The following is a 12762-nucleotide window of genomic DNA, read 5'->3' as shown; positions in this document are numbered from 1 at the left end:
CCTTGATAAGATAGCAAAATTCCTCCAAGTTCCATATTTTCTGTGAATAATAATGCATCATTGATATCAACACACATCACTCAATAGCTCATTTCCCTCAAGTAGTAGATAAAATACCTTCAAGCCTAAAAAATATAATCTCTCAAAATTATCTTCCAATAAACTTCTATTTTCCACCCTGATTGACACCCAAATAACTTTAAAATTATGTCCCAAAATGCTGTAAGTTCCACCCTACTCCAGAAAAGCTCTGGGATGTTTCTCAGCAAAAGGACTGCTCTGTATGCAGCTGCCCAAGTAGTTGACCACTATCTGCAGAAGGAGGTAAAAAAAGGTCCTTATTTACTAAGAGGGAATGAGGCCATACATAGAACAAGATTGATCAGAAGTCAGAACTACATTAAAACAGACGTTGTTTGCTGTCAGATGTTGATCTCTGAGGTAGTCACTGTAGGACCTCAACAAAACAGGCATCTTGTGAGGGCCAATTGAACCAGACCCCTTAGCAAGTATTTCTCTTTACTGTCTATAAAGGGAGTCAGGGCTGACTGCTTTTAATGTGGGTGATCACACTGTTCTTGTCAAACAAATCCGACTCCTGGGTTTTATGGCCTGACCACAACATCCTTTCCAGGCATACAGCAGGTGACAGCTGAACAGGGAGTACTCTGTTTGCAGAGTCAGGCATTTCAAAGCTAGAAAATGACTTAATGAATTTCGAGTGCTCAATCTTTGCTCACCACCACCATATGTGGCAACACCACTAAGTCTTCAATTACCTAACAGTGCCATAAATTTGTAACACAAAGTCTTCTTATTCTTCTATTAGAATGAAAGGGGGAAAATGTGTTTATATGTTGAATGAGGTTGGTGTTTTCTGCAGGAATTTGATGGAGGGGAAGAAAAATCTGAGTGTCTCTCATAGACTGATGACACCAGAGATCCGAAAGTGTCCCTACCCATGCGTCTCCTATATGCACACAGAGCAGGAAGGAGATTCAGGGAGGAACCCCCCGGTGTTCAGTCTCCAAGGGAGTATAGGGGAGAAGCAGCAAGTTTCCATGTCATTTCTTGGGAACTGCGAATAAGGAGAGGTGTTGAAGAAACCACAACACTTCTGAGTCCCAATACCATGCCAGAACATGCAAGTCACCTAAGGAAAATGATGTTGACTTTGGAAACAGATAACATGGAAAGATGGATATTCAGCCTGTGAGCTCCAAAAAAGACCTTTTAATGAATGTCTTGAACAGTGATGAAGTCACACTTACCCTGGCTTTATTTCAGGAGGTTTAGGTAAGGGCTTCAGAAAGCCTTTTTTCCCAACCAGCCAATATGTTTCTTCTACTCCTTTACCCTAAAAAAACCCAAAAAAATCAAATAAAAAGCAGTTTTCTGACTGCCCTCTGCTCGACATATAATTTCCTCACTAGGTTTCTCTGGCTTCATACATATCCGGAAACACACCATGTCTGGAAATCTTGGGCTATCCTTCAGAATAGCTCAGGGATTATTTGAATTTCATTTTCCTAAAGAGGATATTCATTATCCTTGATCCAACTGTCATTTACAAATTACCCTCATTGATCTGGGTCATTGAAACTACACAGCTGGACAGAAGTTGGAAACTACAGGATCACTAATCATCTTATTTGGAAGCACTAGCATTATTAATTAAGAGATTTTACAACTCATTCTGAAGTTAGTATCAGAATAATAACTTCTTCTCCCACCACTGATGATTTAGCTTTTATGGTGTGATGCATCTGATGAACTGTAGGCATCTATATGAGAGTCAATCACCCTTGACTGAAGAAGGGGTGGAAAACAGACATTCATCTTCACATAAACTAGCCCCTGAAAGTACTTCAGGTTAATAATTTCCTAAAGGGCCAATTTATCCCCACTAACTATGTAAAGGTTTCTTTCCATTGACTAAACCTGGAATAAATATCCCAAATCTCCACTTGCAGACATATGAACTTGGATGATTCCCCTTGTCATGCAAGATGGGACCTGAGGCCATATTCAAATCTTTTATTCTAGGTATTTATGGCAAGCAAAGCTCCTACTTCTATCTATTGATCATGTAAGGGTAGAAATGATGTTTGAATTATTTTGTACTGCCTTGTTTGGACACTGAAAATAGCAGTTTCTGTCAAGGGTGGACTACTATATAAATACTTATATCCACCACATACAGCTGATTGCTCAATCCCACAGTCCTTCAATAACCACGTCATGTACGGAAACAATTGAGAGGAACAATTTTGGAAGGATTCAGCTAAAGGTTGGTGTATGAAGGCCAAAAAATATCATAATATGAAAATTCCTTAAGCAAAAAGATTCCCCTGTGAAGTGCTTCACACAGCCCTGGTCTTCTTACCTTCAGCTCTGTTTTTCCCCTGGGTATGATTTCATAGCCTTCATTCAGAGTCCGAAGCGTATCCACTGTACTTTGGCTGACATGAATTCTGTAAGCTGGGAACAGAAAGCAAAGCAGTTGGATCATTGTACTGCACACATGCTGTGATTTCCCCACTGCTTCATCCTGACAAGGAGAAGTGCTCCAAAGCAGGAGTGCTCCAATGCAGATGTGTGGCTGGTGAAGCTGTGTGGTGCTCCTCTACGTACAGTTCAATGCTGACTGGACGATTCTTCCAGCCAGGACTGTAAAGAGCACAGGGGGAGAGGAGATCTACAGGGAGAGAAGGATGCCAAACACACTAAGTGTGTAGAAGTCCAGCTCTCAATAAAGATGGTAAGTGGTTTTCCAGTAACATTGTCAGCTGGCTTGCTGTTTTATCTATTGCCACAGTATAACTAGGGAATGAGAGAGAAATGAAAAATAACCAACTGTCCTGCTTCAGACACCCAGCATAATTTGGAAGCTGGGATGAAGAGCAGAGAGATGGAGTTTGCAAGGGAACATAAAGAAAATATGGCTATGCTTCTAGATCTGTCTGGATTTTTAGTAATTGGTGCCACCCAGAGCTGCCATTTAGTGTATGAACAAAAAGGGCAAAGGTGGAGAACTTTACTGAATTCCCTTCTCCCCCATATTGTTTTACAGTCACTGCTGGAACTCACTGAAATTTGTTATTGTTCTGCTGGTGTGAACAAGCCAAGAAATATTTCTAAAACCCTTCCCTCCAAAATAGATTTCTTTGTTGTTTTTTATTTTTGAGCTTTTATTTCAATTTTATCAATCACATTCCCTTCCCCTTTGAAGGATGGAGGGTGAGCTGATTAATTTTTTTTCCCATAATAATAAGAAAGAAGAACATCAGTTTGAATATGTAGAGGAAGATCACAGAGCTATGAGCTACATTTCCCGAGAGACTAACCTGCAATTTTCCTATTTATCTATATGCATTTCTATTAATGTGTAACAGTTCTCTTGTACCTGCAGTGCTCCTGCTGTCTCCAGCCTCAGTGGGACTTTGTATGACCAAGGGTATGATAGAAGCAGTGCCCACATGTGCTTCAACCCTTGCTTTCTACTGATCATGAAAGGTAAATGCATCATTTTACTGTGCAAGAACAGCCCTGAATTAAGGGTTCTGAGCACTGACTGAAAGTAAAATCCAAACCATATTGGAGAAAAGTAGGGCAAGATTCATGTTGATTTTGCTTGATGGGATTCGAGTCAGAGGACTGCAGCTGGAAGGCAGGGTCCTAAAGGCTGACCTACAATGACAAAGCTGGTGTCCTCCCCTTTAGGCTGCCTTGAATTCTGTCATTTGACTTGCCCCTTTCTTTAACTGTCCCAATACTCACGCAGGCCCGTGGACTCCATCCGTGAGGCCGTGTTCACAGTGTCTCCAAAGAGGCAGTACCGAGGCATGGTCAGCCCCACCACGCCTGCCACGCAAGGCCCTGAAAGACACGTCAGCTGCGTAACCACGAGGGTCCTGCACGGATCTAGGGGCTCACTGATGAACAAATCTCATCTGCTACTCTAATATTCAAGAAACTGCTTGGGAATACAGAAGAAGGTTTTCTAAAATCTCATTGACCTTGGCGCTTGCTACAAGCAATCAAAAGTTAAGCATTGCTCTGGGTTGCACACTGGTGTTTTATGTCTGAGGAAGTCATGTGTGGTAAGCCCTCAGTTCACCACCATCTGGGAGAAATTTGTTCAGAGTTCATGGAAATTCAAGGACTATTATAATCTCATTTTAAAAAGACCTTTTCCCATGTAAGGAAACTAAAGTTCAGATCCTGTGACATGCCCTGTAACCCGCTGAAACAGGATTAAAAATAAGCCTTGGAAGTCCAGAGGTGCCAGCAACATTCTGAACCACCCTGTGTCCCCCTCCTTGGAAAAGAAGACATTGTCAGCTAGCTTGTCTAGTCAAGACCTGTTTTTTCCCTCTTTGTCATTCTTTATACAAGATCCATTCACTTCCTAAGTATCTTCCAAGGAATTGTAGCCAAGTTGTCAGGGAGAGATATGTGTGAAGGATCCACATGAACATGCACAGACTGGGAGATAAAATGTGTGGCAGCAAAATAGCACAGACAATTTTCATCTGGGGCATTTGGCTTAGTAAATGTTTAGACTACACTCTGAAAGAGGAGATGTTAAATTTCATTGCCCACAATAGAAAATATCAGGCCTGCAAAATAAATGAAAAAAAATTATATATAAAGCAATGTAACGAGGTAGGGCTTCCTGCAGAGAAAAGACAGGAATCTCTGTATTTTCCATCAGATGTATTTATGAGATATGCCTTTTCAGGCTTTGCCTTTTCAATGTCATGATCCTTCTGACTTAAGATTTAGAATAACTGATATCTAGGAAATCTTTTCCCATGCAAGAGTACAAGAGATGGGAACATTGTACATCATCAATAGTCCCTGAAATGATGCTGTAGATAAGGGTTTTCATAATATAAAAAGGTTAGAGGTTAAAATGTTCGGTTTAAAACAGTAATAAGAATAATCATAACAATTGTAGCTTCGCTTAGAAGTGGCAGTTACTTAGTTTATTACAGTGTGATTGTATGGTGATTTTAGCCTTATTTACAAAAACTGATCCTTCACATAGTTTTCAGATATATCTTAAGGACAATGAAACTCCATAGCTGAAAGCTATGGGGAACTTCACAAGAACCCCTCTTGCTGTGACCTCCTGTGACCCTCTGAAAAGTTGTTGCTGCCCAAAGTTGCTGGATTTTAATGTACTTCATTAGGATGCAAACTGAGAGGCAAGACGGATTTTAACTCCTGCCTAATGAAGCATTGCTTGATAAAAGATTAAAAAAAGAGAGAGATGAAGAATGGTTCATACAAAAAATGTTACAAGGGCTTGAAGAGAATGGATCAAACTGGATCAAACTGGATAAAACACAGCAGACAGAGACTGCTGGAGATCATGAAAACCTAATTTGACTTTTTTTTCAATTGTCAGTGTACCTTGGGCAAAACACTGTTCTGGAGAATCTCTTACAAGTTAATTCCCATCCTTATCAGTACTCTCTAATTTGTTTCAAGCTTTTCAGGAGAGGAACTGTATCCACTAGAGGACGATTTATTCAGGTTTTCATCTATAGGCACTTTTATAACACAACTGTAAAGACACAGTTGATAGTCTGAGCCAAGGACCTTACAGTTCCCTAACTGGTCTTTATTGTGTGCATGCTAATGTGACATATGCACAAAAAAAAAGGTCTTTTGGAGACTTCTTAATTCATGCTTCAGTAACAGCTTTCCCTGAGAAGACACTCTCTCATAAAACATTACCTCTCTTCTTTTTGTGGTGATAACATGACAGCAGCAGTCAGAAATCTCAGTAAGGACAAAAGCTCCTTCTGTAATAGGTGTTGCAAGGACCCAAAAAGGTGGTTCCTGTCAAAAAAACAGCCCTTATTGAGGAGGAATGGAGCTCCATTGGTTAGAGCATGGTGCTAATAACACCAGGGTCGTGGGGTTGATCCCTGTACAGGCCATTCACTTGAGAGTTGGAGTTCATGATCCCTGTGGGTGCCTTGCAACTAAGAGTATTCTATGATTCTGTGATTCCATTTTACGAAGCACAAATAAAGAGCTTCTGCTGAAGTCAGTGGAGGCCAAGTCAATGTGGTCAACTGAGCCGTAAGAGCTTTTCTACTCCTGCAACTGAACAACTTCACAGGGTTCATTTACATGTCCTCAGAATGAGTGCAGGCTCTCTAAAAGTCCTGGAAACACCTCCATGTGGGTGCCTGAATTCAGGTTCCCTACTCGGTGCAATCATCCAGCCATTTCTGCAAAGCTCACAACATAGGAGAGGCAAGATTTTTAGGGCAAGATGTTATCTTTCCAGAGTTCTGCTTTTAAGCCTGTCCTATTGCAGAAAGTTCTTAGTTCAAAACCAACCCTACCATATAAGCACTCCTAAAATTACACATTCTTTGTGTTGAAAACATCTAAGACTTAATTCACTCACTCACTTCCTTCACCTCCTGTATGTGTTCCCCCTTTTCCAAACAGCTTCAGCAAAAGGCTAAGAAAAATTTCCAGTGGTAAATCTCCCAGAGTTACAAGTTTTGGGGCAAACCAGACACCCTGTGAGGAGGACATGATGGCCTAGCTGTTTAATTACACAGGTTCACAGGTTTGCTTTGAAGTGTCTCTTTGCTAGGGCTTGCAAGAGACAATAATGAGAGGCTCTGGCTGAGACTCTGCAAGAACCATCAGCAGTGCTGCAGAGTTTAATAGTCAAGATCAAAGTGCAGGGCTGACTGCCAGAGAGCCTGACTGATACACAAATCTTCTTCCACCTCTGTGGAAAAGCTTATCTTCTCACCGCTGCTCTCGTCGACCGTCCTGCTCCAGGCCAAACAGGGATAGCGGGGAAACAGCTGAGTCAGCTGAGTTATCCTGGACCTACAGTGAAGTCAAGAGAGGACAGCCAAGATTCCAGGATGTGTTTAAAGCAGGGGAGAAAATGCAGACCAGACACTGGTCATCTTGTCCTCTTTGCCTTACCCATGCACTGCCACAAGCTGACCATGGGCATGGGCCAGCAGCTCCTGGAGATGCAGCTTTCCCTTGGGGTAGAAAAGACACGGGCAGCCTATGCCCAAATAGCATGTACTCCTTTTTCAGAGAGAGCATCATGAGCTCTTCTTGGCATCAGTTTCCAGAAAGCAGTTGAAGCACATGACTGGGGGTCACACCCTTTCTCCATCCTTTCCAGTACAGCGAAAGTGTCAGCCAAGCTCTCCTCTCCCCTAACAGCTTCCCCAAGGCTTTCATGATGCAGATCATTCCCTCTTCATGCATCTTTTCTCAGGAGAAACAGGGTCTAGGGTTAATCAAACTCTGCTGTCAGCTCAGTGGCTCAGAGAGATGGCTTGCTTTGGAACATGTGTTTGTGGCTGCTCCCATGACAGTATGATGCTGCCAGATCTGTGCAAAACAAGATCTGCAGAGTCCTCCCCCCTCTTCCTCTCACACCCAGTACAACTGTTCATAGTAATTCTGCTTTCCAGATACCCAGAGTTCATAAAAACAAAACAAAAAAATTTTACTACCCCCTGTAGACATCACCTAGGGATAGATTTTTTGGCCAGCTGCATGGGAGATACACTGCAGAACTGATGTCAACAGGCAGCAGCAGATGTTGCACAGCAAATTCCTATCTTTCCATGTTGAAAATATGCTGCTGGTGCTCCAGAGACTCCTGCTCTGGGCAAGACAATCTGCAGTCATTAGTCTCATCTAATTTCTGATAGAGTGTAAAACACACAGTGCTCCCACAATCATTCCTTAATGCTTTACACTTCTATGAAGGGTCAGCTAAGGCTCACAAACTTCAAAGAAAACAGTAGGGAGATGTGTTTTAGAGATAACTTCAAAAGAGGATCTTATAAGGTCTAGGAGATATGAAATATTGATTTTAACTCTTCTCAAGTCACAGCTCTGTTCTTGGGATATTCTGGGTGAGATACTTCCTTTACTCTGCTTCTGTCTCCCAACATGTGCATTAGGGACAAGGATACTGACATCTGCAAAATGCTTGCATGTCAAAGCTGCAGAAGTGTGGATATTATCAGGGAAGCAGAAGGATAAACCCCCTGTAATATTAGGTCAGGCTCCTGGGCATTCTTAGGCATTGTTTGGCTTTCCACAATGGGCAATACTCCTGTACTTTAAGAGAAAGAGGCAGGAAATCTGATGACAAACAGCTGGGAAGAATCTATTAATGGTTGAGTAAAAAATGTGTAAAATTATGAAGGTTCATATCTCTTATGCAAATACTGATTCATGATAATAGCTGATGTATTTTCCTACATTTAAAATACTTTCACCTGTATAACTGCAGTTCTACTGTTTTGGAGTTCTTTTATTTTGGAGTTTAATTACATTTGGGGTGTGTATATATATATACACATATATATATGGAACTTCCTCCTTTCTTTTTAGACAAGCCACTTTTCTGTTGATTATGACTTTACATCAGAGATAATGTTTTCTTTATAACATAACTTTTTCTTAAGAGCTGTATCACATTTTTCTTCCAGTATATCCTACCTGTAATAAATCTCTCACTTTATATGCCAGTGTTTCTGCGCTTTTTCATTTCAGAACAGAGCTGCAAAGACATCACTGGGTGTCTTGATTTCCCACCTCTTAAGGCCCTATGGCACATCAAAGAGCTATCCATACAATGAAACACTTGTGGCTAACATGCCAGATGTAGTTCCTGGCTGGGACAGAATACACTATCTCTCCTCAAAGTGATACTAAGCCACCTTCCTCCACAGACCTTCCCTGGGTTTTGTTTTCCCATTTTAACACCCTTGCTGAAATGGAAGACTTTAAAGTGTCTTGTAAGAGTGTTTTTTGGGGATCAGGCATGAAGAAAGCATTCAAAGTTGGAAATGCAGTTGAAAAGGAGTTCTCTGATGTCCAGGTGCAGGCAGGTGCTGCTGCCTACCTGTGTGCAGCCCGATGCGTATCCTGAGGGGAATGTCTGGCATGTGCCTCATTTTGAATGTTCCCACGGAGCTGAGGATGTCCAAGGACATGTTGGCTATTTCAGCTGCGTGCTTGTTTCCATTCCGTTTTGGGAGCCCTGAAGCAACCATGTAGGCATCACCAATTGTCTCCACCTAGAAAACACCATTGCATTAAGAAATAAATATATAAAGTGAAAAGGATAGAAAGAAAACACGGAATAAAATTACTCCTCACCTTGTAAACATCGTGGTTTCCAAGAACAGCGTCAAACAGTGAGTAAAGGTCATTCAGAAGGTCAACTACCTCAATGGGTTCACTGAGGGCTGAAATGGATGTGAAGCCCACAATGTCACTGAAGTAGATGGTCACCTGGTCAAAATACTCTGGTTCCACAGTGCCACCAGTCTTGAGGGCTTCTGCTACTGATCTGAAATAGCAACACAAGCAAAGATGGCAGGGAACAAATCCTTTTCTAGTGCATGCCCAAGAGCTCAGACTCCTGTTTTTCTGTGTTCATATCTTCCCCTAAATAGAAAGTCCTATATGGCTGTAACGAGCATTGATTAAAGTATCTTTCTTTGCTTTGAAGGTGCTTGCCAAAATTGATGGTCAGGTCTACAATATTGCTCACTTCTGGGGAAGAGTGTTGTCCAGACTAGCTATGGGTTATTTGGTCTGGGGTATTTTTGGTTTGGTTTGTTGGGGACTTTTTACCACCTGAAGTGCCAGTACTTACGGTGGAAGCATTTGTGACAGCAGTTTCTCTGTCTTCTGTTTTTCGACCTCTAGCTCTTCAGTCCGCTCGCTGATTAAATCTTCCAGGTTGCTTGAGTACTGCTCAAGCATCCTGAGCATTGAGTCAATGATATTGGTCTTTTTCCCTTTGTTGATGGTTTTGAACTGGAAAATCAAACTGGAGAGTTATTTGTCTGTCTCATTACACCACCGCAGCACTCTGAGCTTGGAAAGGAACAAAAAGCAGACATTTATTTTGAAGGGTCAGTGCTAAAGACTGGCTTTATCAATGGCAAGAATTCAAAGATAAAGGAAAAAGGTGAATTAGAAGGTGAATTTGCATCAATCAGTGAGTTAGGTGAAACATCATCTTGCAGTAGTTGTCAACAGGTACATGGCTATGGAGTCTTGTCATGCTGCATGTTTGCAACCCCACTTACCCCATGAACAACCTTTCGGGTATCTTGCAAAACTTTACATTCAGAGGCACAAATTTCATGGTGTTAGCAACACTTACAACCTGTTTACATGTTACCAGACTTAAATCCATCTTTGCACACTGACATGTATGTGAATTGCCACCTCCAATCCCAGTTCTTCATTGAGTTGTGCTTTCTCTTCCTGACCTGAAATTGAGGCTCTGGAACTTTTGGATAATTTGTGGCTTTAGAGGCTGCCAACAGTGGAGTCACTGGATCTAAAATTGTTCACAGCTTCATAGAACCAAAAGGTAAAAATTACAGATATTTGTTCACCTGGTTTGAGGAAATGCCCTAAAGTTGTGTCAGGGAAGGTTTAGCTTGGATATTGACAACTTTTTTCACAGGAAGGGTTTGTAAAGCATTGGAACAGACTGCTCAGGGAAATGGTGGAGTAACAGTCCCTGGTAATGTTCAAGAAAAGTGTGGATGTGGCCCTTTGGTGGAGTCACCACCTCTGGAAGTGTTCAAGAAACATGTTGATGTGGCACTTGGAGACATGGTTTAACAGTGAACGTGGTGGTGGTACCGGGTTGATGATTGATGATCTTAAAGGTCTTTTCCAACCTTAATGATTCTATGATTCTATGACCTTATAAGAACACAGGAACTTCACTGCTTGATCAAAAAGTGGGGTTATTTTGCCAGTACCTGTCCACGAGACTGGCCAGTAACAGATATCTGGGAAAGCTGTTTAAACAGGCCTCAGGCACACTCATATTTCCCTGGGATATTCTCCAAGCTTCCACCAACCTGGAATTGAGAGAACTCCTATGCCAAATGTTATATCTTTGTCTTTAAGAGTCTTTGGAAAATTTTCCTTATAGTCACCATTTAAAGGTTCAGAAGATTTAAAAAAATTTATCTGAAGGTGCATAATTTACAAATATTTCATGTCCATGAGACCAACTGTGCAGGTACACTGCAAATGTGAAGACATCAAGCCCATGTCCAGGCTGCTTCACCACTCCTAAGTCAGGACAAGTTTAGGGCTCTGTAACTTTTTCCTTCTTTAATAACTCAGTTAAAGCAAAAAAAACCCAAACAAGAAAACACTCCCCTGCCAAGAACAAACAAAAGAATTACACCAGCTGCTTTATTCACTGACCTTATGAAATACCTCCTCAAATGTTGGACGTCGTTCAGGGGCTTCAGCCCAGCATTGCTTCATTACCTGGAGACATGTCAGGGGGGCTACCTCAGGAGCTATGTTTGGGCGGCACAGGGGAGGGGGCTTCTTCACTTTCTTTATAATTTCTGTGGCAAAGAGAATAATAGGAAGCACACTGTAAGATGGAGAGCCTTAATAAGGGCAAAGGACATGGAGCTTTTCATGTGTCCCTAGCTTGCTTCTTCAGCTGTCACTCTTACTCCTTAGCACACAGTGCCTGTGCCAAATGAAGCTGGAGGTTTCTGCTTTTCTCTGTCAGGAGTCTCATGACGGATTTAAAGAAGATTCATCTGCCTTCTTGTCCCTGGAGAGCCAGGTTATGAGTAATAAAGTGGCTGGATGGGGGAAGGATGTGTGACAGATGGATGTCTGAGCCTGCAGGCTTGTATTTAATGAAATTGCCTCTGACTCTCTCCACTAGGACCTACAGTCTTCTAAGAGAGCAGAGGTTTATGGCTGAGCCCAGACAGGAAGGATATGAGCCTCTGACGCTTCATCGTTAACTGGGAACCAGGACGTAGGAGGCTGATGGGAGTGGAGACAGTGGAAAGTATGTTGAGGGAGAGAGTTTGAGTTCAAAACAATGTCTGGGAAATGACTCCCTGTCTAGAGCTCCCTTCCTAGAAATGAGGCTTGTAAGGAACTGGGCTTGGGTTTTCAAACCCTGAGAAGTCAGTCCTTTAACACCCACCAAAGTTATTGTGTTTGAAAGTCTTATTTTGCTCAGTGGAGAGCAGTCAAACAGCAGGAAAACTTTCTCTGGCAGGAGTCCTGCTGTTGCTGTGAGTACCCAAAGCTTTTCAGCATTGACAGTTTATTTTAAAGATCTTTGGCTCGTCCCACCAGACTCCACCAAATGAACTAATCAAAACATCTGGCCCCAATACTTCCAGGGGCAGCCAAGGGAAAATGCCTTCCCCAGACTGTTTTAAAGTTCACACCAAAAGTGAAAGCTCTTTAGGATTGAGACACAGTGGCTAGAAATTCATGATTTTATCAGGTTAGAAAACAGGAATGAGCTGTGTTCAACATTTGCTGGAGGTTCTGCAGGTTGACAAGGTGGGGGAAACCTGCTAACTGCATCGTGGTCTACATCATAGGTCCAGCTCTGATTTACAGAGTGTGATACATCATTAACATCATTGTCATTGCATTGTGACAGCATCTTCAGGCACAGAAAGGCCAGGGCTCCATTTTTACAGATGACCTGGCAGATACTGAATTGTCATACCCCACTTGGTGATTTTCCAGATTAAAACGTGTGGAGAATGGGCTGTCAATGAAATCAGCTGATTTTAGATTGCTGTCACTCCCTCCCTGTTCAAGTGCTTGTGACCTGACCCTGACTGCAGTGAGTATGTTCTTCCCATGGATGTACAACATGGTTGCCCCATGAGCAGCTCCTAAGGAGTTCACCTGTTTGCT

The 12762-nt window shown here is 42.1% G+C and overlaps 1 protein-coding gene across 6 annotated transcripts in view; it reads right to left on the bottom strand.

Moving 5' to 3' along the window:
• GUCY2F (guanylate cyclase 2F, retinal) overlaps positions 1–12762 on the bottom strand; it is an 89161-nt gene that overhangs the window by 12029 nt on the left and 64370 nt on the right. For 5 of the 6 annotated variants that reach the window (XM_069017046.1, XM_069017076.1, XM_069017056.1 and 2 more), the window contains 7 exons: positions 11275–11423; positions 9689–9852; positions 9187–9379; positions 8930–9104; positions 3781–3879; positions 2387–2481; positions 1272–1357 (listed from right to left, as the gene is read on the bottom strand). In XM_069017046.1, coding sequence (XP_068873147.1) covers positions 1272–1357; positions 2387–2481; positions 3781–3879; positions 8930–9104; positions 9187–9379; positions 9689–9852; positions 11275–11423 — 961 coding nt within the window. Of the gene's footprint in view, positions 1–1271; positions 1358–2386; positions 2482–3780; positions 3880–5748; positions 5854–8929; positions 9105–9186; positions 9380–9688; positions 9853–11274; positions 11424–12762 lie in introns of those variants that run through there. The other variant, XM_069017085.1, reaches the window with a different exon arrangement.

The sequence above is a fragment of the Aphelocoma coerulescens genome, chromosome 1, assembly GCF_041296385.1.
Source record: "Aphelocoma coerulescens isolate FSJ_1873_10779 chromosome 1, UR_Acoe_1.0, whole genome shotgun sequence".
In the NCBI taxonomy this organism is placed as follows: Eukaryota; Metazoa; Chordata; class Aves; order Passeriformes; family Corvidae; genus Aphelocoma; species Aphelocoma coerulescens.
The sequence above is the reverse complement of the archived record's forward strand: the minus strand, read 5'-3'. Positions and strand labels throughout refer to the sequence as shown.